Source organism: Macrobrachium rosenbergii, chromosome 4 (genome assembly GCF_040412425.1).
Source record: "Macrobrachium rosenbergii isolate ZJJX-2024 chromosome 4, ASM4041242v1, whole genome shotgun sequence".
NCBI lineage: Eukaryota > Metazoa > Arthropoda > Malacostraca > Decapoda > Palaemonidae > Macrobrachium > Macrobrachium rosenbergii.
The window spans coordinates 286,211-313,700 of NC_089744.1; the positions used below are offsets into that span (position 1 = coordinate 286,211).

A 27,490-nucleotide genomic window follows, 5' to 3' on the forward strand; every position below is an offset into this window, starting at 1 on the left:
CTCTCCAGTCCATCTCCGCACATACGTCCAAGGAACTCCGAAGGACTCCACACTACAGCAAGAAGTGCAAGCCATGCTGAGCATGGGTGGTGTGGAAGTCGTGTTGGACCGGTCTCCGAGCTTTTACAGCCGTGTCTTCCTTGTAGAGAAAGCCACGAGGGGATGGAGACCAGTCATAGATCTCTCTCCCCTGAATGGATTCGTTCGCCAGACTCAGTTCACGATGGAAACAGCGCGTGAACCGTGCTTGCTTCCATCAGGGTGAACGACTTCATGCTTACGGTGGACTTGAAGGATGCCTATTTTCAAATACCCATTCATCTGTCCTCATGCAAGTACCACCATTTTATCCTCCTGGAGACAGTCTTCCAATTCAGGCACTCTGCTTCAGACTCTCAACCGCTCCACCTCTCCCCAGGTGTTCACGAGAGTCTTCTCGCTCGTGTCAGCTTGGGCCCATTCGCACAGGATACACCTATTGAGGTATCTCAACGACTGGCTTGTCCTGTCCCGCTCGCAGTTGCCGCAGGACAGGGATCAACTCCTCGAGTTTTGCCGCGATCTTGGGGTCTGGGTGAACCTCGAGAAGTCAGATCTCACCCCCAAGCAGAGGATAAAGTACCTGGGCATGCTGATAGACATGGTAGCAGCGAAAGTCTTTCCCTCGGACTCTCGTATCAGCAGGTTCAGGCAGGCAGCAGAGCAATGGCAAGTCATCATCGGTCACTTGTCGTTGCTGGAGAAGCTGGTACCTCGTGGGCGTCTTCACCTGCAGTCTCTACAATGGAGGCTAAAGGAGTATTGGTCCCAGTCCTGAGACCCCAGTCCTTTCTCATCCCTCTTTCCGAGGAGGTGAGAGAGGACCTTCGCTGGTGGATGGACGACAGGAACCTCTTGATAGGAGTATCCCTGCATACTCCCCCTCCGGACATGCTGCTGTTCTCGGATGCATCGACCGAGGGATGGGACGCACACCTGAAGGAGTTGCTGACTTCAGGAGTGTGACACCTAGACGAATGCACCTTCACATCAACATCCTGGAACTCAAGGCAGCCTTCCTGGCTCTCCAAACGTTCCGGGTTCGAGTGATGGGACACTCCGTGGTACTGATGAGCGACAATACCACTGTAGTGGCATACATCAACAAACAGGGGGTCTTGTATCCCTCCCGCTCCACCAGTTGACGATGCAGGTGCACAAGTGGGAAACTTGATATCTACATTTTTCCCTCTGTATTTGTCTGTTTCGCTATGGGTTCTCAGGCATTGCTCACCCCGAGTCACAGACAAATGCCGGAAGACTTGGCCTCTCGCCCGACCTGATAGCCAAGGCATCAAGAAGAGTTCTGCTTGACCCAACCTCCTGTAGCAGCTACTCAAGAAGCAGTTCTTCGGGCAGTACATCCCGGTGTGTTTGGGACTGGGAGACCTTCCAGCTTCCCTTGCAAGCATAGGCTTTCTTGCCGAGTGGCAGCTGCTATAGCTGGATATCTCTTGAAGTCCTCTGCAGCACTCCCAGAGACTGGAGCCATCTTCACTGGTGGGTGTCGTTGCAGAACTCCTTCTCGGGTCATTTGTGAAGAACGTAGGCCCTTGTGACCTAGTCTTCTATCTGAAGCAGCTTTCTTCTCCTCAATCAAGATTTAGCTACGGATGACGAGGCTTCTTTGGTCTTGCTGTCCCAGGAAACTGTTCCCTGGGTGGCATGTGACTCTCATTTAGGGTTCCTGTCCCATGCTCCATGCGCCCTTACGAGAGTTATTGGATAGAGATGTGCCCTCATCCTTCGGGATGAGAATAGGATTTGAACCAACACGTGCTGGACCTGGCGCTGATGCAATAAGGCTACACATCGAGCACCCGTTCTAATTTTCTCCTAGAATCATAGAAGCAATTCCACTCCTTCCTCTAGCAAGAGGAGGAAGGAGAGTCTGGCAATAAGGGAAACCCTATCTCAGCTTTTCCTTACTGCCTCCGACTCTAAGATTCTTCCAGCCTAGTTCGTATGAGTCACGTTTCCTCACTCGTGTGAAAAGGTCCAGTATCTGACATTTGATCTTGCAGTTCCTACACTCCTTGCTCTTTCGACCAGGAGTAGCCCAGGTGTGCAGAACTCCAGTCAGTTCAGGAGACTCACTCAGACTCCTCCCTCCAACCAGTGAGTCTTCCTAATGTAAAGGACCGACGGTTTGTATATTGTGTCAGAACAAATCACAATTTTTGAAAGTAAATTGTATTTTTCCTAACTATACAAACCTGAGGTCCTTTACATTACATATTATGTCCACCTCATGCCACCCCTCAATCTGAACCTGGACCGAAAGGCAAATTGGAATGTTTACATCCGGGCAGGTGGGTATTCCTGCCTACCTGGCAGTAGTTACTGCCTAACCACCTTGCTCAAGAGTTTAACGGCCCGTTCCAGCCTACGCTGAAAGTAATTCCTAATGTAAAGGACCTCAGGTTGTATAGCTAGGAAAAATACAATTTACTTTCAAAAATTGTGATTTTTCCTAACTATACAAACCTGAGGTCCTTTATATTACATATGCCCACCTCATGCCACCCCTCAATCTAAACCTGGAACGAAAGGCAAACTGGAATGTTTACATCTGAGCAGGCGGGTATTCCCGCCTACCTGGCGGCAGTTACTGCCTAACCACCTTGCTGAAGAGTTTAACGGCCATTTCCAGCCTACGTTGAAAGTAATTCCTAATGTACAGGACCTCAAGTTTGTATAGTTAGGAAAAATACAATTTACTTTCAAAAACTGTGATATTCAGAACAACTTTGCCTTCTTTTAGTGAAAGCTAAGGTTATCTGAGCAGCCTCTACATCTTTAGTTTTCAGCTTTCAGGCACATATGTCCCTTAATTCCATTTGGCATCAGCCTACTGGAAGTATATCGTCCTTCACATCTCACAGGCACACATGGCCATTGCTCCCATTCTGCATTGACCTACTGGAAGTATAATCGTCGTCCTTCACATCTCACTATCTTAAGATGTGAAACCTGTACATCTCACTATCTTAAGTATAATCGTCGTCCTTCACATCTCACTATCTTAAGATGTGAAACCTGTACATCTCACTATCTTAAGAAGTGAAACCTGAACTTCTAGCTCTGCTGGCACCCAGCTCTTCCGGCACCAACTACAGTCTGTCGCCAGCTTTAGAGCTTCCAGAGCCTCAAGCTGCTAGCTTGCCTGGCAGCCAGCTCACCTGGCACCAGCTGCAAGTCTGGCCCCAGCTATAGAACCCCCAGCACCCAGAGTTTTGGGCTCCCCTGGTGCTCAGCTTGCCTGGCACCAGCTACAGTCTGGCGCCAACTTTGGCGCCAACTTTAGAGCTTTAAGGCTTTGTGATCTCCCAGCAGCTCGGCTGCCGCCCAGCTCACTTTGTGCCAGCTACAGTCTGGCACCAGTGATATTTATACCAATCCGCGAGCTTCCACAGCTCGCCTGGTGCAACTCCAGACTGTGTAAATTCTGCAGTACCACAGGATAGTGACTGGCATGGTATGGGAGGAGGAAGCATAAGATTTTCCTACTCTCTTCACCTTCTGGTGAGGCTATAGAATTTTTTAGGAACCAGGAGGTACAAAGTACCTGGAGCACCCACCACTCTCAGTGGATGGGTTGTGGTGTTATTTCAGTGTAGGTGACAGTGTATCTGGTTGTTTTTATGTTGGTACTGTGCCCAGGACAAGTGCACCTATTAAAGTTTTGCTGGCTATTGGATAACTCCTCAGCTGCATAACTTCTACTGATGCTTTGGTAGCCATCAGAGTACTCCTTCGCTACAAAGCCCCCACTTGAGTAGAGGCGACCCTTGGCTCTACTGCCACACCACTACAGGTTAAGTTGAGCGTCAACCAGTTGCAGTTTTATACTGCAGGCTCTCTTAACTAATGAGGAACGACAAGCTTTGTATTCAATGCTAGCAACTTTTCTATTTCAAATTCTATGTCCATGTATCCCACCTCCTGTCAATATGGGATTCAGCTATATAATTACTTGGTTTTTTACTTGATGTTTTTATAATAAAATAAAGTTTTATATATATACTTACCAAGTAATTACAGAATCGGAGCCCACCCTCCTCCTCTTTGATGGACATAAGGCATAAAATGAATGAGAACTGTTTGTTAGGTCGTTCCAATATTCCATTAGTGGGACGGGCTGATCACCTACACTGGACATAAGGCATAAAACGAATGAGAATTGTTTGCTAGGTCGTTCCAATATTCCATTAGTGGGACGGGCTGATCACCTACACAAACTATACTGAAGCGCTACCCGCAAAATTTTGAATCTAAGCTGCTGGTAAGTGGAAACTATAGCTATGTAATTACTTGGTAAGTATATATAAAACTTTTAAAAAATGTAATTTTTTAAAAAATAAATTGTATTTGTCCTAACTATACAAACCTGAGGTCCTTTACATTACATTTTTATGCCCGCCTCATGCCATCCCTCAATCTGAACTTGGGACGAAAGGCAAACTGAAATGTTTACATCTGGGCAGGCAGGTATTCCCCACCTACCTGACGGTAGTTACTGCCTAACCACCTTGTTCAAAAGTTTAACAGGCGTGTCCAGCTTCCCTGTAAGTAATTCCTAATGTAATGGACCTCAGGTTTGTACAGTTAGGAAAAACACAATTTACTTTTAAAAACTGTGATATTATAAAAATGTAATTTTTATTTTCACATAATGAATATTGCCTCCCTCTTGAGCAACTCATGGAATGATTAAATTCCACTACAGTATTACCACCAGAGGTGCTACCCAGAGGGGTAACTGGCCTTGTTACATCATTATAATGTATTTCTAAAAAATCTTATATTGTTAAGAGAGACATTTTAAACTTGCAGTGATAATTACAGTTGCATTTGCTGCTTACTGAGTTAAATTTAGAGAAATGAAAATTTTGTGTCATCACAGCTGATCCATGAAGACAAGGATATTCCTGAAACATGGCTGATGAAACCCTTGCACGAGCTGGCCTTTATTTTGACGAGTTGAATAAAATTCGAGTTTTGGAACCAGCTGTAGCCCAGCAGACAGCTGAACTTAAGGAGGAATGTAAAGAATTCGTTGACAGTAAGTATTTAAAGTTAAAGTTTGACCATAAATATACAGTGTCTAGGTTTTTCACAAATCCATAAGTGTACAATAGCCATACGTATGTCCACACGCATTTCTCGACATTCAGCACAAGAAGACTTAGTTACTGCTTGTTTGTCTGCCATGTTCTAAACATCTCGTAAACTGCTCTCCTATATTAATTACTTTTTGCTTCCAGTAGGTTACAGCCCTTTATCTTTATAAAGGACAGGAGTATCATTGGTTGAAAGTTGGTTTAGTTACTGAAGCTTAGTGACACAGTAGTTAGTAGTGTGAATGGTGAGAGGAATGGAATCCAAGCCAATCATCACCTTTTCATAGGCCACAGTCAAGAGAACTTGTTCTTGCTCTTTGGTGCCTTCTGAGTTCTTGTATCCAAGCCTGCAGTGGTGGCTGTCAGGTAAGGAAAAGGCAAAGGAAGGGGGATATTGTTTTTGCAAGTCAAAGAAGAGAATCGAATTATCATTGCCATCTTCGCCTTCATCTACTTGTGTACTGTCTCTTCTGGGTGCTCTCCCATGTCTTTGGACTCGGGAATCGTGCCACAGGTCTCTCTGAGACCCATGTCACCGATACTAGTTCCAGGAAGTCAGTTTCTTGGACCAGTACATACCTCTGCCCATGTTTCTTCAGACACTCAGGTAGAGGGAGCAACCGAAGATTGTCCTGTACAGTACGTGATTCGGAAGCTCCGAGTGCTGGGATCTCCAAGGAGAACCGTGTCACTCCAGGTACTAGGGTTTCATAGAAACCCCAAGTTACTTTTACCAGCTTATTGGAGTCACCTCCACGAATTGGTAATAACTTATCTCCGCCTGTGTTTCTTCGGACACTCAGGTAAAGGAGCAACTGAAGATTGTCCTGTACTCAACTCAGAAGCTCTGAGTGCTTGGACCCCCAAGGAGAACCGTGTTACTCTGGGCTCTCGGGTTTCATAGAAACCCCGAGTTATCTTTACCAGTATCATGGAGTCACCTCCACTAATTGGTAATAGGTTACCTCTGCTCAAGTTTCCCTGGACACTCGGGTAGAGAAAGCAACTGATTATCGATACACTCGTTAGTCATGAGCTCCAGGTGTGCAGATCTCTGGCAAGACCCGCGTCACCACAGTTACTCGGATTTCTTCAAAATCTCAAGTTACCTTTTACCAGTATGTATATCATGGAATCACTCCACTGGCTGGTATAGAGCCTACAATGGCTAGAGATTCCTCCACTTCTCAAGTAGTGGAAGCAACTGATGCACGACACTTTCGTGACTCAGGGACAGTCCAATCACCTCAAGAAGCTATGGACATGTTCCCCATACAGTCCTCTTCGTATGTAGAGGTCATGGACTCAAAGAAGACTGGGGCACATCGAGAGGACAGCCAGGGTCCAAAATCTGAGAGTGCACAATCGTTCCTCTGGGTCAGCTGGGATTGGGTTTATATCTGAAGCTAAATAGTGGGAATTGTGGTAGGACCATCAACTACCCGATAATGTTCGGACCTAAGAGTTATCAGATTGATAGCTCAAAGGCAGAACTATTCTTTAGGGCTGGCCAAGGATTCCAGGGGGGTCTAGTTCTGGGGATAGGGCTCTCGGCATTCTATCTGGTTTGCCCATAACATGATTAGGGTGGGGATGATCGTATTCTTGTAATACTCTCTGTCCTAACAAGCAGGTTTGGCTTACACTTGGGCTACTCTGATCGTGTTGTGCCATCCCCTATGGGGTAGGGTAGGGTAGGGTAGGGACGCGGGCATTTGGTAGTCGGTTCTCACTTGTGCCATTGGTAGAAAAATAAACTCCATGAATGGTTGATGATATCTTTTTAAGGTTTCAGGTTTTATTTTTTATTTTATATACATACATACATACATCTTCAGGCTAACTTTACGTTGTCCAGTTAACCCTATTCTGGCCTGTATCATGGTCCCTGAACCTGCTCAGTTGTGGGCAGACTAGGATCCTCCCCCACTGTCTCTTCGCAGACAACCTTGCTTCAAGAGATCTACCAAGGTAGTCAGATCTTTCCCCAACAGACTCCAGACTGTCCTGAGGATTATCATTGGAAGAGACCATTGCAAGACATGAAGTCAATCTTCTCTCATCGTCTTCCAGACCTGGGGATCGACTTTCCAAAGCTAGTACTTTATCTCAGGCCCTACGTCTCCTCTGCGAGATGTCCTTGTACCTTTTGCAATTACCCCGCTAAGGGGTATCGAACTATGCATAACTCATGTATAAGCATGGAGATCTAGTTCGTTGGCATCCTTATCTTAATTACCTTTGAAGTTCCTGACATGCCTAGGCAGGGAAGAAGGAGACATGGTTTGCTGGTTTCCCCTTGGATTTTAATCAAGGACAGGGACCCATCCAAGACCTTGATCCATTTTCTTTCTCCCTTAGGAATTTAATGGACATCTGTGTCTTCCAGGAGCCACCTGAGCCCATAGCTCGTCTGGCGCCCTGCTCTCCTGGCACCAACAATAGCCCGGCACCAGCTTTGCCTATGATGTCAGCTTTTGCTCTGAGCGCCCAGTAGTGCTCACTAGCTCTGAGGAAGACTAAAGTTTTCTATCCAGTTTGAGTGTTCAGGTTTGAAGGCTATCCAGAACCTATGGTGTAGCGGCAAGAACTACTTTTCTCCTCTGATTAGAACTCCTGGCGGCAACTGCAACCTGGTGTCAGCACATTCTCTGAGAGCCATAAGAGGAGGAATAGAGAGCTCTCTGCCCAGCTGGATGGTGTGGTATTGCCTAAAAAGCCAGAAGTCCCAGGCCATCCATAACCCAGGGAGCTAGGGCAAGAGCTCATCTCATTCTCTAATAAGAACATCTTGCCCGTTATCCTAATGGACTTTATCTTCTGAGACACGCTCAGATTTAGGAGTATCTTCTGAGACACGCTCAGATTTAGGAGAAGTATTTTCCTCTTTCTAGTGAAAGCTGAAGATGTCAGAACAGCCTGTACCTCATCAGCTTTCAAACACTATACATCCCTTATGTCCATTCGACAGTGAACCTACTGGTAATATGATCGTTCTTCATTTCTCATAATTTTGAGGGAGTTTAAACACTTTAAAATTTTGGCAGTACCTTGTGATTTTTAGTTACTGGCATGGTACCATGGAAGGAAGCATAGAATTTTCTCCTACTGCCTCTTCACCTTGTAGTGAAATGTCGAATTTTGGGAGCCAGGAGAGTTACAATGTACCCGGAGCACCAGGCACTCTTAGTGGATGGGTTGTGGTAGTGGATGGGTTGTGGTTTTACTTCAGTGTAGGTGACATAATCTGGTTGTTTTTATTATGGTAATGCACCCAGGGCAAGGGCACCTCTAAAGTTCTGCTAGCCATTGGATAATTCCTGATTGCATAACTTCCACTGATGCTTTGGTAGCAATCGGAGTACTCCTCCACTACGAAGCTCCCTGTTTAGTAGAGGCGACCCTCGGCTTTACCGCCTCGCCACTACAAATTAAGTTGAGCACCAACAAGAGGCAGTTTATACTGCAGGCTCTCTTAACTAACAAGGAATGACGAGCATTGTTTTCAGTGCTAGCAACTCTTCTATTTCTAATTCATTACATGACTTAATGTTTTAGAGCAGAATATGTCCATATATCCCCCCCCCATCAATGTGGGATTCAGCTATTTAATTACTTGGTAAGTTACTTATATTAAAATGACATTTTTATAATAAAATAAAGTTTTATATATACTTACCATGTAATTACATGATCGGAGCCCTCCCTCCTCCCCTCTGTGGGCATAAGCATAAACAGACAGAGGATTATCAGCTAAGTCGTTCTTAACTCCCTTGTTAGGGGGCGAGACTAGTACCTACACAGAACATCGGTGTTGCTACCGTGAAATTTGAATTTAAGCTGCTGATAATAAATGAAACTAATAACTATGTAATTACTTGGTAAGTATGTATAAAACTATTTTATTATAAAAATGTCATATTGATTTAAAATTTGTCATATTTCATGGGTTTCAAATCTAAGACTTAGATTATTCACATATTTCTCATCAGTAATTAACCATCTCGCGCTTACTTGGGTTCCTATAGCGCTACCCGGTATGCAACTTATGCCGTGGAGGGAAAAGTGGGGCTTGTGCGTTAAAGTTTCTTTGTAAAAACCAATACGTCCAAACTATAACTGATATAAGCTTCTGGTTTGTTTTATGATGTCAGCAAATGATTGAATTTTTTCCTAAAGCAATCAGAAAATCTTTGCAAGGCTTAGAAATAATAAAAAAGACATGATGAACGTGAAATTTTTAAGGAAAATGGTAGATATTTTTTTTAAATAATCATGAAAAATTTAATTATTAGGTTTGAGTTTATTTTATACGTAAATTGTGTTGAAATGTTTGAACTTTCATATGAAAGCAATCATTTTGCTATAAATTTGTTTGCTAATTAGCTGTTTACCAATTAAAAAATGCAAACTTTTACAGAGTGCAATTACCATATTTTCCAACCTACTTATGTTGACATTTTGTATCATACCCAAGTAAGAAATAAAAATAAAAAAAAATAAAGGTGCCATTAGAAAGCTGATTAAATTTCCTATAAAACGCACAAAAGAAAGATATGTATCGTTAGAATAAAACTGAGAAATTGTCGTTAGATTATGGGCAATCTTTTTTCTTTTTCTAAGAAAAAATACGGCAACGATTATTATATATAAACATTGATATTTTTACATTTTGCTGCTTAGCATGATAAAGTACAAAGAATGGCCATTCGAATGATATATAATACATGCACACTGTAGTTATTTACAGATGCACAAACAGGCATACAAAAAATTATCTACGCATGCATAAATTCCGGCTGAACTATGGTGGTCAATGCGTATATATACACTGACATTTTTCGTAATTAATCGATAGTAAATAATGCTAGGAAAAAAGCTGAAACTGCGATGTGTGATGGAAAGCTGAATAAATTTCCTATATATACTACCTAAAATCAATAGGTGTTCCCCATAAATAACTGAGCAATTGAAGCTCAACGACGTAAGTTTTGTTTTTTCACATAAAGTCAATTGTTCGCTAAGATTTTTATATAGAAACGTTGATATTTTTACATTTTGCCATTCAGCACGATAAATTACAAAGAATGGCCGTTCGAATAATATATAATATATGCACATTGAAGTTATTTACAGATGCACAAACAGGCATACAAAAAATTATTCACGCACTCGTAAACCCTTGGTCAAACTGCGTGGCTTGACTGGGTTCTCAATTGCTCATATTTACGCTTACATTTTTCATAATTACTTGGTAATGAATAACGCCAAGAAAAAAGTGAAAATTGCAATGGAAAGCTGAATAAATTTTCTATAAATAGCCCACATTAAAGCAATAAACACTTGAAATATTATTCAAAATACTCAACAATCACTTGCAAACACTTTTATAATAACAGCAAAAGTAAAAGCACTTCACAAACGCAGATAAATGACGACAAAGCAAAAAACGTGAGTGCTAAAAAGACGTGCTGAACTCGGTCAAAATAGGAGGTGCAGTGCTTTAGTTGGGGGAGGACTGCGGCGCATGCACGATATCTATCAGTTTCCTGTTTACGTTTTCTTGTAGGTCCAAGATCTGCCCACGCAATGGCACAGTCCTCATTTTCTTCGGATGACTTTTTGTTATTTATTTTTTTTTTTGTGAATTTCCCCTGAAAATAACTCAAGGACGTGTCATCGGAGCACTTACAGCAAAAAAATTTACCGACGTGGTTTTGCGTCATCGGATCACCAGAGGGTTAAATGGAATTTGTTTTTAGTGCTGCACCCTTCTGCAAAAACCTGCATATAGCTGTCAGGCTAGAGATATAAAGAAAACCAAAAATTAATTTGGTCACCGAGATATGAAATACATATACAGTACAGAATTAGTATATTTTACCATTAAAATACAAAATTGTATTTAGAGGTCAAAAAATAATAATAAAAAAAAATAAAATGAAAAGTTACACTGCAGCCAATACCATCCACAGTCTAGAAAAATGTAACTGTAGGTAAAGCTGAGATAACACACATAGGGTTGGAAATGCAGAGAAAACTAAAAATCGTATTGTAAACATATTTTTTCATTTACTGACATAGATATCCACATAAATTTATCAGAAAATGTGGAATATTTTAAAAGTTACTATTCACAAAAGAACTTTGGTCTGCATGCTTTGTTGAGGAATGGCAGCATCTTTGTCCCAGCTTCCAGACCCAAGTGTTTGTTACACACAGTGAGTAGTAGTTTTTGCAGTTCTCTTACCAGTAGTGTGATGCAGCTGTAAAATCATTAATTCAATCATGGCCAAGAAATGTTGGACTCCTAATGCTGCCAGAAGTACTACCAAAAAGCCAAAGAAAGTGAAGAACCCATAAGAAAAGACTGAATTGTTAGATATTTTTGTCCTGCACTCATACGAGGCTGGCCACCATTAGGGCACCAAAGAGTCGAGTGAAGGATGCATACACAAGAAAGGAAAGTTAATCCACGAAACAATGCTGTAGCTTTACCAGCAGGTGAATAACAATGTACTGTGTGCAAAAGCCTATATGATACATTTTGTGTACAAGATTCCTATAAAAAAGATATCCTAAGAGACTCAAATATAATTTGTTAAAAGCAGTTAGAAGGCAAAGGATCTAGCTCTGCTGATTTCCAAGCCATCAAAGGCTCTTTTGATAATTTCAGAAAAAGGTTTGGACTGCCAACAAAGAGGCAGCCAAGGAGTTTCCTTACACCATCAAGGAATTTATAGAGGCACAAGAGTATGTACTGAAGCAGGCATTCAGTGCCATTTTGAAACTGCTCAGTTTCCATAAAAATGCTGCAGAGGACATTTATTAGCCAAGAAAGAACCAAGCACCTGGTTCTAAGGCAGGAAGAAGATTTTAACAGTAGACATTTTTGCTAACACCATCCAGTCTGTGGTCAAGGAAGCCCTGATGTGGTGTAAAACTGCTAATTGCTGCATCTTGAAGGGAAAAGATAAATTCTAGCTGCTAGTCTTATAGATGCATGACAAGGCATTAACAACCAAAATGCTTTTCCTATTGATTTTCATTAGTGCTTAGTCCCAGAAGTATGAGGATACCTCACCTTTAAGGTTGTACTACTGATACTGGACAATGCTAGTCCCAGAGGTATGAGGATACCTCACCTTTAAAGGTTATACTACTGATACTGGACAATGCCCATGATCATCCAGAATCCCAAGAGTTTGACACTAAAGTGGTTTTAATTTAGTGACTACTCCCCAACAAAGTGTCTCTAATCCAACCTGTATATTAGGGCATTTAAGGTCCATTGGACTTGGTACTACTGTGTACTGAGAGGATTTTCCAGGCTATGGAAGGTGACTGCACCAAAGAAAACAAAGATGATATAGAAATAATGCAATTACTGATACTATACATATCATTGAAAGAACTGTGAAAGGTATTATGCTTGAGACAGTCAACTCTTGCTAGAAAGACAAACAAGGACATGTGCAACATAACTGGAAATAGTGGAGCATGCCTATCGTTGACTCGCTCATAAACTTGACACAACTCAGCACAATTGAGCATTCAGTTCAGGCAGTTCCACTTGTGTGTGGTTACATCTCTGCCCCTGCCACAACCTGCATTCACAATCCACCTAAAATGCATTAGTATTTGTTCTGTGTCCTTTGGGATAGTTGCAAACTTCCCCTCAAGACTGACACCCTTCCTCCCTTTTTTTCATCACAATAGCCCCACCGATGTGGGCTTATTCTCCTCTCACTAGCAATACCTCCAACTAATCTGTTACCAATAAGGATTTTTCTTCTGATGGAAAGAGCTTACCAAATGCTGAAGCATCACCATCTACTTCATCTTTGTCAACTTTGTCATGATCTGAGGATTGTGGTGAACTGGAAGAAGCCACTCTTCCAGCCAAATTGTAGATGAAGTACTAAGACATCTTGATCTGTGCAATTAGCAGTCTATCTATCTTGTGAACCCTCAGATCAGTGCACACTAGGAAATCATAAGGCAGTTTCTGTTCAGGCAAGAACCACCAGTTTGGAGGACTGATGAAGTTGAAGAAGTGAGACAGCAATTGAAAAATGGAAACTGGAGCAGATGTAAAAGAAAAAGTAAATCAGATGAGGACTGAGGGGATGCAGCCTAATCCTCTATTAGTGATGTCTACAGTGTGCTGTATCAAACATACATGTAACTCTAACCTCTTACAGGGTCAGTCAGAAGTAAATGATTATACAGAAAATATTTTGTATAATTTTAAATATTAAAAATCATACAAAGTCAAGGATTAATATAATGTTTTGTATACTCTGTAATACCAAAGTTTCAATTTATGAGGTTGCCTCCAGATCTTTCCATTATAAGGAACCTTACTGATGCAAGCTTGTGAGTTTTCAACTTTTTATTGTATTACTTACAATTTTATAAAGAACTGTAAACATGGTTAAGAAAAATACAAGTGGCTTTTAAATACAAAGTGTAGATTGTAGATTTTATAGTATAAAATGCAATTTTTTTTATATTTATGAGTTTCTGTGATAACCTGTCATGATAACCTGTCACATCTTTCCAGGAATAAGTGAGTTTCGTCAAAGAGCTGATCATTTTATTTCAGTCGCAGGCACTCTAAGTGAATCTGTAGAGTCAGAGAAAATGCGAGCCATAGGATCTCGAAACCTCATAAAGAGTATGAGTAAACAGCGAGAAGCACAACAGCAGCAACTACTGGTAAACTTTTTTTCTACATAGCATGCAGTGCTTATATGGTACAGCACTCTACTTTTGTTTTTTCCATGAGCTATCTCCCAGGTGTTCAAATTGCCATTAACCATAGAGAAAAGCATTCAACAAAGGGATTTTGTCGTATTTCAAAGCTATGTCTTTGAAACTAACTAAAGGACATTTTCATAACCCCCTACATGTGGAAACTGCTACACACAACTTCCAGTCATATGTTTTCCTTTATGACAAAGCATAAAAAATAGACAGCAACCTTTTAACTCATTTTAAAAGAAAGCAAATATATGCTCAGTGACTGTGAACATCATCTGTATGCTTGAATCTGTATACTTTAATCCCTTCAAGGTCAAGGTTGTTTATCTTCTCCCAAGTATATGGCTGGGACATTCGGAATTAGTCATGTCCATCTTCTGTTTATCCTTCCATCTATCTGCTTTTGTATTTAGTTCATTTTTGAAGTAAGCAATAAAGATACTCTAATCAGATTTCATGAACAGATACTCATACATCTTGGTAAGAGCAAGAAGATTCATTTACAGCTGATTGTTTCATGTTCTTGAAAATCCATTTACGTCTGACCATCTAACATTCATTTGGTTTTGATAATTTATGTTCTTGAAGATTCATTTGATTTTGAAGATTCAATTATATTTCCTGTAAATATTAATACTATTTACAAAAATGTCTGAGCAAAAGTTTTCAAGTAGACTGCCTGAACGTAAATTCTATCCCTTTCTCCCTCTTTATCAAAAGAAATAGAGAAACTTTATTCTGCTTGGTTACTTTAGCTTCTAATGTAGTAGTTTGAGAAGGCAATTCTCAGAACTGTTTTCATATAACAATTTTGAGGTGAAGCTTACCCTCCATCATTAGCTTTATCTGCGGCTACTTGGCGCAGGTTCGACAAGTGTTAAAATTGAAAATATTCATTAACGAGCAAAACACTCCCAATAGTTACTCCCCCAACATTTAGGGGGAGGGGGTAAAACAGCGAGTGTTTTGGTTCTTCAGTCATCTCTTGTTGGTGAATACAGCCAGACATGTAGACAAGTGCTCTAAAATTCATGTTTGTTTTCCGGGTTAACGATGGATTGTATGCTTTTGGTCTGTATCGGGCAATATGGATTCTTCTTCTCTATCTTCCCTATCAAAATCTGTTAGATTCTGTAAGGTAAGTTATAAGACCACATTGGTCATGGACATGGTATAAAGTACTTGACGTACATACTCACAAACTTGCATGGATTATCAAGAGATGTTATGCGACTCTGACCACCTTTGTGATCATTGCAAGATTGGTAATTGATGTGCACATTGAGTAACTGACATACATATGCATGAACTTGCATGGATCATCGAGAGATAATTTTGATTCTGACAACCTTCATGTTCATTGTAAGGAATGGTCTTTGGGAGAAGAGAAAGGTAGACTTGGGAGAGAGTAAAAGAACAGTCTTGAATCTAGGTTTTCTTTAGAATTAACACCTGGTCAAGAAGTTAGAGATAAGTCTGTAGCTTCCTCTTTAGCAGATATAGATCCTTCTACACCCACATATCAGCTCCGGTAGTAATAAGCTGGATTCGGTTAAATCTAGAATTGAATTGTATATGGCTATTTGAGTCATTACATGTAGTAAACTCCTGGATTTGCATTCTCACAATTCACAGAATTTTCTGTGGAACCTGTCTATAAATTATTTATAGGAAAACTCACCTGTTCACAGATTTTTCTTAGAGCAATATTCTGTATTTTCATATTTTCGTGGCTAAATACTGTATTGTACATACTGTACATACTGTATACATTTTATGATAAAATAATGATTTACAGTACTAATTTTCAAATAATATTAAGTTTAATAAGATTGGAATGTATCTACCCATTATTCGCAGAAAATTCGCTCTTCCAAGAGTTTTCTCTGTCCCAGCTTTAGAGACCCTGACTCCTAGAAAAGCCAGCTTTAGAGACCCTGACTCCTAGAAAAGGAGTTTCTTTTATACATCCTTATAGGGATTTATACATCCTATCTTAACCATTAAGGAAGCCATGTAAGAACCTATTTTGCACTATCAAGAATCCTTAGGTTCCTAGGTCTTAGGTGCCATGGTTTTCTTTATCAATCCTTAATCCTGGAAGCACACCATGCATTGTCTCCAGAGGATTGTCCCCTTTTGTTGGTGGAAGTGCACAATGTCAGAACGACAACTACATCGATTAGTTTTCATTAACACCTCTCTCTAGACTGTCAAGTCTTGGCTGCGCATTGGAGGTGTAACTCTGTGTTCTCCTCTAACTGCTTGAGAGCCATCTTATCCAGCAGCAACTGCTGTACACTAGCATCTATAGTTGCAGCAGGGAAGATTTCTACTAGTCTTCCCCTTTTGCATTACAAACAGGCATAGGTTTTCACTATCAATCCCATCCTGGGTAAGTGAGAAACGTTATGTATGGGAGTTCGTATATGATAGTATCGTACTCTACTTTGTCTTGAATGCAGGATTGTGCTTCGTTATAATTACTTTGTTTCTCTTAGGTAGGAACAAACGAAGTTCATTAGAGTAAATAATGTTGGACTTATGTTGCAGAGCCATTACTCCTCATTGGAGAAAGGTACCCTGAGCTATCTAGAATCACCTTTTTCAGGAAAAAATTGGTGGTGTTCTTTTGGGTGTAAGATGCCACAGCAACTCAGGTAGGTAGATGGTAACTCTTAAGGGATCATGTTTAGTTTTGGTTTTAGCTCCCATCAACTCTGCAGGCCTGAGGACCATTCTGCGTTGCACAATCTCAACCATTGGCTAAATTCATGGTCCATGTTCCACCTCCTTGCAGTAGTTGACCTCACCCAATGAAGATCCTCTCTGACAAGAACTTGCCATGGGATCACATGCATGAGGTAAGCAGCAATAAGGATATTTCTAATATCTGATAATTTGGTTATAAAATCTCTGGCCCTCTTCCAGCGCACAATGTTGGAGTCAGCTAATGATGGAGGGTAAGCTTCACCTCAAAAATGATGATTTTTATGATAAAATCAATTTTTTGGGTACTTACCCTCCATCATTGAGATCCCTTCCTCCTCCCCTCTTAAGAGATTAAGAGACAACTGATGAACCAAGACACTCGCTGTTTTACTCCCACCACCTAAAGGGTCAGGGAGTAACTATTGGGAACGTTTCGCTCGTTAACAATTGTTCTCAATTTTAACACTTGTCGAACCTGCGCCAAGTAGCCACAGATAAAGCTAGTGATGGAGGGTAAGTACCTAAAAAATTAATTTTATCATAAAAATCATTAACTTAATTTTTGTCTCTATAGGCATTAATTGGAGAGAAGAAACTGGAGCTAGAGCGATTAAGAGTCCAGCATGAATCACTGCTGCGCACTGAAGGAGACCAGCTGGAATTTATTGAACAGTTCATCATGCAGAAGTAATTGTATGTAAATTTGTAACTTATATTAGTGTTTAAAAAGATGATTAGTTTTATACTAGTCAGTTGCAGAACTCGAAAATACAGTATTTTAAGTCCCTGTATTCTGCTTTATCTCACAAGAACATAAAATATTGGCAGTATGATAAATTACTGTACTGTACTAAGTTGGAATAGCTGACTTCTGAGTGAGTGTATTTTCAAAACTTTCAGTACATTACTATGTGAACACATAGGATAAATTGATAATTTATAATGTAACCTCTATATTATAGAGTACCTAGCTCATCTCCATGATTTTATGATAAAGTTATCACCAGCCATTTCTGAGTTAGTATATCAGTTACATTTGTTATTTAAGTATGATGAACAATAATGAAATTTAAGGAAACAATTCATGTAATAACCAAAATGAAAGCTTAGTTCCATGTGTTCATAAAACTTGAATAATTTATAACACACAAGCTTGTATGGAAGCCAGTCAAGCAACAGATTAATAAAGTTAAACAATACCCATGTAAACAACCTTGTTTTTGCTATAACAGAAACTGTTATACAAATTGTTTACAAATTACTACTGAATGTAACCTCTGTTTCAGAAAATATTCATAGTATTGATAGAAACCCTGTTAAAGTTTCCTAATGTTTGTCAAGACTGAGCATTCTATGCTTTGATATCAGTTAAAGTTTAAATCCTCCAAAAAGAAATGCTGCTAAGTTAGGAGAATCTTTGTTTTCATACAGTGTTTACAGAATTATCTGTTTGGCAACACTATATAGCATATGTCAGTTTATTTCTTCATTTGACTTTGATGAAAAAAATATTTTACAGTGATGTTTGGATGATGCAACATTTGTTATATTTGTGGATGTTTCCTCAAAACAACTGTTTGTTAGGGGTTCAAAGTCCAAAGATCTTTTTAATACACACACTGTTAGATTATTCCATATTTCCATGTACTGTATTTTTAAAGCTAGGCTACTAAGAAGAGAATCTCAGAAACAGTTCAAACTCAAACATCACTGCTCCTTATACTTCTGTGCTCTCTGTATACCACTTGATACTGTAAAATTGTAAGTAATATTTAGTGTTCTTTAGGTTTTTACATAGCTGGATTTGCATAAGTCAGGGACTGTCTGTATATTAAGCTGAGTTGTGCACTAAGATTTTCAATTATTTTCAAGACTATGAAAAGTTTGTTCATCGTATATTTTTTCTGAGCATGTATACTGGAATTTTGAGAGTTCAGTATTTTGTATTGAATTTAGATAGCTTTAAAAAATATCACTTTGAAAAATGTGATGAAAATGTTAGTGATAATGCCTTCTATGTTGAACTGAAAATTCCTTTGCAGTACGGTATAAAAATGGATTAACTTAATGTTTGAAACACTTTTAAAAAAAAATTTTAGTTTCAAATGCCAGCTATTGCCATCCTTTGACTTGCTGTGATTCTTAGTGGGTGACTGTATAAATACATCTATAGTAAAAAGGTAAAGGTACTACTACTGTAGAGGGAGAGAGATACCCTTCAAATGAAGTAAGATCCACACCTCAAAACTTTCTGATATGAAGCTTTGACAAATTGATGGATTTTTGGCCAGTGAAAGGGGAAGAGGAGGCAGCTGTAGGATAACATTATCAGGCAAAAGTCATTGTCACAAATCTGTCATTTTTATTTAAGTGACTTAACAGTGATTACATAGCTATTAGTTTTCCACATACGGCAGCATAAATTCAAATTTCACAGATAGCACTTCAATTGCTCAGTGTAGGTGCAGTAACGCCCCCTAATAGCAATACTAGGAACCACTTAGCTAACCACCACATTGTTTTCTGCCGTACTCGACTAAACATCGAGTGACTGCAGCAGCTTATTCTTATTTTCCGGTTATATCACTGGATTTCGGTAGTATTACACAGCCACCAAAATGCGTATTTCATAGCCTTCAAGCAGAGATCTTTCAGGATGAGTCTTGCCTTTTTTTTGTTAATACCTTGATTCAGATTCATCAACAAGCTGGCTACTTGCAAGTTGCCGGTAATAGTTTGGTCTTAAAAGGAATTCTCGAATATTACACCATTCCTGTAGACCAAAACTTTTACATTTATGTTTTGTTTACCAGGCTTAGGCTATGTGCAAGTCACTGGTAAATATTTGCCCTAAAAGTAATTCTTGAATGTTACACCATTCCATTATGCCAAAAACTTTTGCATTCATGACTTGTTTACTGGGCATAGGCTGCACCCAGCTACTGCTAAGTGATTGCCTTAAAAGTAACCTTTGTAACAGTGAAGTGTTTTGCAGTGGAGAAGGTGGCTGCTCGTCCCCTGATGCTCCTAGATGAAGGTCCCTGTCTCACTCCCCCATACTGTCGAGAAGACATACTGGAGGTCCAAGGGAAGTCTGGGGGTTTACTTATGAGTAGTCATCCCCTCAGTCGAACCTGTTGCCTGTCCCAGGTATCGACAAACAGCCACTGGAAAGGCGTCTTACTGGATGTGTACTGGAAGAGATGGCTATCTGGCCCCTCTGATCTCCTAGACCTAAAGTCACTGTCCCGCTCCCCCACACTGGGGAGAAGATATACTGGTGGTCCAAGGGAGTCTTGAGGGGGTTGCCCCCCAATAGCTGCCCCCTTAGTCGAACCTGTAGTCTATTCCCAGGTGTCAGCAGACAGCCACTGAAAAGTTGTCTTGATGGAGGTGCAGTGTTAGATAGCCACTGGAAAGGCATCTTGATGGAGGTTTAGTGTTAGTCAGCCACTGGAAAGGCACCTTGACAGAGATGTCCAAAGAGACGGGGTATAAGGAGGCTTCCTTACTCTTGGAAACAACTGTCTTCTTTCAAAAAGCCCATGAGCTCCTCAAGTTGATGCTTAATCAGGGCTAAAGCAGTCTTCCTGAGCCAATGAAGAAGTAAGAGGCGCCGAGCGTCCTATCTTTGGCGCTGAGTGCCTGGATGTTGGCTTCGAACTCTCCATAGTTGACGCTGAGTGATCGGGTGCAGAAGTTTGAAGCGGCGAAGTGGGCACCAACCAAGCCGAAGAGAGCGCTTAGCAAAAATCAGGTGCTCGCAGATCTTCATCACTTCTTCCGCAGAACACAACCATTGTCGCAGAGTCCTCTGTTTTGGTTTTCAGCCTCAACTCTCCGAATTTTCGAGCTTTTTTTTTGTCTGCCAAGAGTTTTCAGACAGTCTGCAAGTTTCTTTAGCTCGGAAACTTAGTGGATGTACCTCTGGGGACTTCGTTGTCCACCATCGTTAGTCAAGATTTCACATCATAAGAGTGTCTCACTTTTTCATCCTGTTCCGAGGTTTCTGGCACAGACAAGCACTGTAACATGTTTTTGTGTCATCACGCAATTACGGTTGCCGTTCCCTGCTTCCTGTCAAGAGGTAGGGAGGCCATCTTCATCTCTCAGCCTTCCTACATTTTCACTGTGGTTCCCTCAGTCCAACTTCATGCCTGGATTCAATTTCAAGTCTCCTGGCACCAACCAACTAGCACCAGGCACCGATTCCCAAACACCTGCCCCCTCTTCCAGAGTGCTTGGCACCATTGGTGCTCGGCTTCCACTGCTGAGCGCTTAACACCCACTCAAGGACTAATGTTTTCTTTTTTTAGAGGATTGTGTTTGACCTACAGAGTTGGTCACAACCTGGTTTTGGACTAGACCTGTGATTTTTTTTGTTGTGCCTAGATTTTGATGGATTATGGGCTTCGCAGCCCTTTTTTAAGTTTGCCAGATATAACTTCCATTCCACGTACAGCTCCACATATGCTTCAGGCTGTATGAGTTACTGTCAGTCCACAAGGTCTGCAGAGTCAACAGTGAGTCCATAATTTGTCTGCAGTTCGTGCCATGATCCTCCAACAACAAGAACTTCTTCGGTGGGCAAATCAATCAAGTATTCTGGCCATGCGAATTTTTCAGGGCTCTAAAGGTCTGCCAGTCGTATCGACCCATCAGAAACGTGTCCTTCCTTCTGAGTGGGCCTTCGATCCCCTGGTCTCTCGGGATCTGTGGACTCTATGGAACGAGACAACTTTGGGCGTGTTTATCACTACAAGGACCCTTCGCCTCCTCCCTTGGATTCTCCAGTCCCAAACCCTCTAGTATGGGCAACAGTCGCCATATACAGACTGTTCTGTCCTACATAGAATGACTCCTGAATCTGCGACGGTTGTTGGTGGACCCTCCAGGTTCCTTCCCCAACCATTTCTCCTCTGTCAACCTCCTTCAAGAGATACAGCCAAAGGTGGTCCGTTCTTGCCTGGACAGGCTTCAGGTGATATGGAGGCTTGTCAGTCGAAAAAGTTTTGTAACATGTTGCAAAGACTGTGGCATGCAAATGTCAATCTTTTAGCTACATCTACCAGATTAGGGTCAACTTTCCCTAACTATTACCTCAGACACTTTGTCTCCCCCCCTTTTGAGACATCTGTGACCCAATGGGAGTTTACCTCTTCTCTGAGGAAGTCTAGGTTCTCTAGTACTCCTCCATTTAGGAGTATAGAGCTATGCTTAACTCAAGTTTAAGCACAGGGACCTAGATTTATTCCTAAACTCTGTCCCTCCTCAAGTCCTTTACCCACCCAAGCAAGGAAGAAATTGTCTCAGATTGTTTGTTACCCTAGGGTATTTTAGCCAATTTAAAGGTCCCGTCCAAGACCTGGATCCATTCTTTCTCCTTTTAGATTGTTACAGACTTCCTTGACTTCCAGGAGCACCCAACATCTCATGATCTAACTCGACTGGTGCCCAGCTCCTCTGGCACCAGCTCAAGCTCCAAGTGTCCTCCAGCTCCCGAACTCCGAGCTCGCCTGGTGCCCAGCTCCTCTGGCACCAGCCACAGCCTGGCCCCAACTCATGCTCCAAGTGTCCATCAGCTCCCAAGCTCCTAGCTCACCTGGCACCCAGCTCCTCTGGCTCCAGCTCATGCTCCGAGTGTCCACCAGCTCCCAAGCTCCTAGCTCACCTGGCGCCCAGCTCCTCTGGCGCCAGCTCGTGCTCTGAGTGTCCTCCAGCTCCCAAACTTCTAGCTCACCTGGTGCTCAGCTCCTCTGGCGCCAATTCATGCTCCGAGTGTCCGCCAGCTCCCAACCCCCTAGCTCACCTGGCATCCAGCTCAGCATCCAGCTCACCTGGCATCCAGCTCATCTGGCATCCAGCTCGTCTGGCTCCAACTCTTGCTATAAATGCCCAGTAGTGCTCCCCAGCTCGGAAGTAGTACAGAGAGCTCTCTGTCCAGTTGGAGTTTTTTGAAATTCCCTGAGCTGAACCTGAAATCAGAGGATCATCCATAACCTAGGGAGTTATGGCAAGAACCTGTCTCGTCCTGTCTAAACATGTTGTCCTCCATCTTATATGGACTTCATTTTTAAGACACACGTTTTTTTTTAGTGCATTTTGTCTACTTAGAAGCGAAACAAAGGATGTCAGAACAGCCTCTACCTCCTTAGTTTTCAGATATGCTCTTAACATCCATTCTACTATCAACCTACCGGAAGTGTAAGTGATCTTTGCTTCTCACTATTTTTATGAAAGCTTAACAGTATCGAAATTTTCTAATATCTCGAGACCATTTTTAGTGACTGGCATGGCATCACAGAAGGAAGCACAGGATGTTCTCCTACTATCTCTTCACCTTTTCAGTAAGGTGCTGAGTTTGGAGAGCTGAGGGTACAACGTACCTGGAGCGCCCACCACTGTCAGTGGATGGGTTGTGGTTTTATTTCAGTGTAGGTGTCAGTGTTAACTGGTTGTTTTTATTTTGGTGCTGCACCCAGGGCAAGGGCAAGCACCTATCATGCTTTGCTAGCCATCAGAGCACTTCCCAAGCTGCAAAGTTCCCCCCCAAGTAGGAGGTGACCCTTGTCTGTACCGCCACGCCACTATGAGTTAAGATGAGCACCATCAGAGGCAGTATCCACCTGCAGCAGCTCTCTTAACTGATAGGAAACGAAAAACATTATTTCAGTGCTAGCAACTTTTCTATTTCAAATTCATTACATGACGTAATGTTTTGGAGTAGAATATATCCATGATCCTACCTCCAATCAATTTGGAATCAGCTGTGTAATTACTGGGTAAGTCACTTATATAAAAATGACATTTTTATAATAAAGTAAAGTTTTATATATACTTACCCAATAATTACATGATCGGAGCCCTCCCTCCTCCCCTCTGATGGACATTAGGCATAAAACAGAATGAGGTGGTTAGCTAAGTCGTTCCTAGTATTGCCATCAGGGGGCGGTACTGTGCACCTACACTGAGCAATCAAAGCGCTACCCACGAAATTTGAATTTAGGCTGCCGTACATGGAAAACTAATAGCTATGTAATTACTGGGTAAGTATATATAAAACTTTAATTTCATTATAAAAATGTCATGTTGAGCCACTTGAGATCTTTGGGTCACTTATAGTTCGGGCTTAAACTTGGTGTTTAAATCAGAAGCAATAGGTATAGTAAAGAAAAGGGGGCCACGGGTTGGTTATCTTTAGTAGGATAGGGCAGAGGCTTAAGTCTACAGTAGATACATACCTACATGGGAAGTTCACAGTTCATTGGGGGAGGCATGCATTGAATGAAATGATGAATTGTTTGAAGAGTAAAAATTAATTGAAAGGTAAGGGAGAGTTACTTGACTACTACCCCACTATAGGTCATTACAGAGTTAAGAGTTAAAAATTATTAAACAGGGATAATCATGTAGCCATTAAATGTATCCTGTATGCCTGCTAAAATCTGACAACCTACCAGTATAAATTAATGTACATTGCTGAAATAGAATATATTTACGAATTGGAGATGTTCTGATGGGAAACTTAAACTGTTAATAACTTAATCTGTTAATAACTTACTTTTGCCAATGACCAATCTCTTATTGTCATACAATGGATTGAGGTACAAATATATGGCTCAGCATCAGACTTGGTTTAAAGCTTTAGACACAGTTCACAATGAAGGATTCAAAATATGTACTGGATTACAGTATAAATGTCCTCCCCAAATTAAACCTACTCTGCCTTTTCACCAAGGGCAATTAAGTTTCAGGCAAATTACTCAACGACTAAAGAACTTTTTAGTCAGAGTCATTTTCATAAATAAGCATCCACCACTATTTCTGGTTATAGCCAACAGAATTTTTTAGTCAGTAGAGGTACAGTAAACCTGACACTTCCCCCCACACTAAATTTTCATTCTTCATGGATTATGGGCAAAAAATGTGCCAGTACATATTTTTACTGTCTATCCAAAAATCTGCATACACCCTGAACATTATAAGCAACATACAGTAGAACATATAAGATGTAAAGGCCCACATTATGCAGTTTAAATACATAGATGAATCAAAATTTTCTGGTGTAGGGATTGCTGTAAAATCTCCTGATGAAACTAGCTGATAAAGCACCCGTTTTCATAACACAGTTGTCTGCAATCAGACATTTGTAATTTTCAGTTACTAGGAGTCCTTCAGAAGCCATTCAAAACTATTATCCTAGAGGCCCTTTTATTCAACAAATTATATGATGCTATTATATGTAGCAATTAAAGGCAGTGAAGATAATGATAATGCAACAAAAGCTGCAATTACTATATCACAGATTATATAGAATAGGCATTCCTGTCAGTGATTTGTTTTTAACTCATAACCCATCAACTGTAGTAAATGGAAAGCATTGAGGGATGAGGGATAATGAATATGACAGTAACAAATTAAATGACCAACAACACTGAAAATAATAATATAAAATGTAGCTTTAATGACTGTCTTATTTTCAGCCAAAACCCTATTTAGTATCGAGTATTGGAAACAAATTCTTGAAAGAAATTTCTTCAGAATCTAAAATTTTCAGTCTCTTCAGTCTCTCCAATTATTAAATTTGTAAGGAGTTGCTATATATTGAATAAGAAGATGTAATACATGCATTAAGATCAAGCCCTTTAAGTCAGCCCTGTGGGAGTAAAGGTTACCTCTATGGTCTGGTTGAACTATTCACTAATGCTAATGCAGGTAATAACAGGCATGGGTACTGTAATTAAATGTTTTTTGTCATTTTGTAAGATTATATTTGGCTTATCTTATGTAATGTTGACCTGTTACTGCTGGCACAAGCACGTTTGTACTTTATTCAACTGTGTATGTCAAAATGCCTTTTCATGTTTTTTCTGGGACGAGCTCATGATCAAGGGTGAACAGCAGGCAACTGTATCATGCTCAAAAACCCTCACATAATCGATAAAGAATTTATGCAAGTGGATCCCATAATTAAACAAAAGAGGTAAGAAAGAAGAATACAGTACAGTACTTGAATAATTCAGATGGAAATCAAGAACTAAAAAGCAAAACCTCGAGCATGCTGCTGAACTCATAGACTGGAGCTTAAGGCAAGCTAGTGAGCATGAGATACTGAATTTCTTCTTGTTCATATTTAGGGAGATCTTGTACCCTATACAGTTAACAGATTGTCTTCAAACAAAGCTTGTACTGTATACTGTCACCTACTTTGAACCAGTGTACAACCACATATTTGTTAATGATTCACCACCATTCACCCACATATTTATTTATAGTTCACCATTTTCATTTAAAAAGTTTCATCACAAAGTTGTATGGTAGACTTGCAACATATGCAAATGACATAGTTCTTGACCTTGGGTAAAGCCAAAATCAGTCAGGGTGCTTTTCTTTATGGTCCTGATATTCAGTATCGGAAATTAAAATAAATTTTGGAAAATTACTAAAAAATCCATGTGTAATTCAAATCCACTATATCTATAAAACAGTCTGATACTATACAGTTTATCATCATACTGGATTGTGAAATTAAAATTATATTTTATGGTACATTGTTTTATTTCTCCCAGCTATATGCATTGTTAGTTTTTAAAATATCGTATGCTTTCTTGCCAAAAAAATCAGATCTAGAAAATAATCAGCAATTAAAACTATAAGGATTAACATGCCAGTAAACTATGTAATTGTAATGCTGTACTAGGATTGAATAAAAGTGCATCAATATGATATACAACAACACAGAAAGATCCCACCAGGATAATAAGAGCTTAACAACAGTCAGGCAGAGAGATCCGAAACCACGTCTGCAACGCAAGACGGCTGAAAGCAAACTGGAATGTTTACATTCGGGCAGGCGGGTATTCCCACCTACCTGGTGGTAGTTACTGCCTAACCACCTTGCTCAAGAGTCTACGGGCCGTTTCCAGCCTGCACTGAAAGTAATTCCTAATGTAAAGGACTGACGGTTTGTACATCGTGTCAGAACAAATTGTGATTTGTTCCCACATAATGTACAAACCATCAGTCCTTTACATTAGGAAGATTCACTGGTTGGAGGGAGGAATCTGAGAGAGTCTTTATAAACTGACTGGAGTTCGCTACACTTTGTATTCCCTTCCTGGTCGATAGACAAAGTGATCGGGTTGTAGGAAATGCGTGATCAATTGTCAGACTTCTGAGTTGTTTTTCCGCATGAATGAGGAAGACATCATTTCATACGAAATAGGCCAAGATGAACCATAAAAAGTTGGTGACAGTGAGGCAAATACAAGTATCGGGTCTGTCTCATTATCATGGTCTCCTTCCTCACCTTGCTAGACGGAGTGGGTTTGCTTCTATGATCCTGAAAGGAAATAGAATGGAAGCTCAAAGTGTATGCCTACCTGCATCGACCACCAGATCCAGTATGTAACAGCACATCTGCTCTATGCCCGCAGCAAGAGAGCAGGGGGAAGAAGAGAAGAGGGAGAGGCCAGTCACTCCCACACTCATTCTCACATCCACAATTGCGCATCTTAGGCGAGATGCAACCCTCTTCTGTTAGTGGAGCCGGATAAGCTGCACAACTTGTTGAGCAGTCATCACAGGTCCCAAGGAAAAGTTGTCCAAGGACTTGTGGGCAATATCCCGAAGGTAGAAAGAAGAGAAGGTGGTCTGTTGTGACCACACTCTCGCTTTCAATACCTGAGGAACCAACAGGTTCTTCCGCAATGTGAGGGTCGGACCAATGCTCCGGACTTTGTGAGCTCCGCAGGTGGAAGGAACCAGTGTCGTTTTCTCCAGCAGCAGAGTATGTTCTCCTAATCGTCTCTCAAAACCAGAAAGAAATCCGTGTTCTTGTACACCTCTTT

General features: G+C 40.8%; 2 protein-coding genes across 5 annotated transcripts in view; one reads left to right on the forward strand and one right to left on the reverse strand.

Annotated features, from left to right (window-relative positions):
- Window positions 1-26,187, forward strand: part of IFT20 (intraflagellar transport 20) — a 39,758-nt gene extending 13,571 nt beyond the window's left edge. For all 4 annotated transcript variants that reach the window (XM_067087775.1, XM_067087785.1, XM_067087766.1 and 1 more), the window contains exons 2-4: window positions 4,946-5,104; window positions 13,729-13,883; window positions 17,215-26,187. In XM_067087775.1, coding sequence (XP_066943876.1) covers window positions 4,978-5,104; window positions 13,729-13,883; window positions 17,215-17,331 — 399 coding nt within the window. In that variant the 5' untranslated portion in view covers window positions 4,946-4,977 and the 3' untranslated portion in view covers window positions 17,332-26,187. The remainder of the gene's footprint in view (window positions 1-4,945; window positions 5,105-13,728; window positions 13,884-17,214) is intronic.
- The window catches only part of LOC136836389 (endoplasmic reticulum junction formation protein lunapark-A-like), a 209,044-nt gene that overhangs the window by 171,149 nt on the left and 10,405 nt on the right, over window positions 1-27,490 (reverse strand). The window lies entirely within an intron of this gene.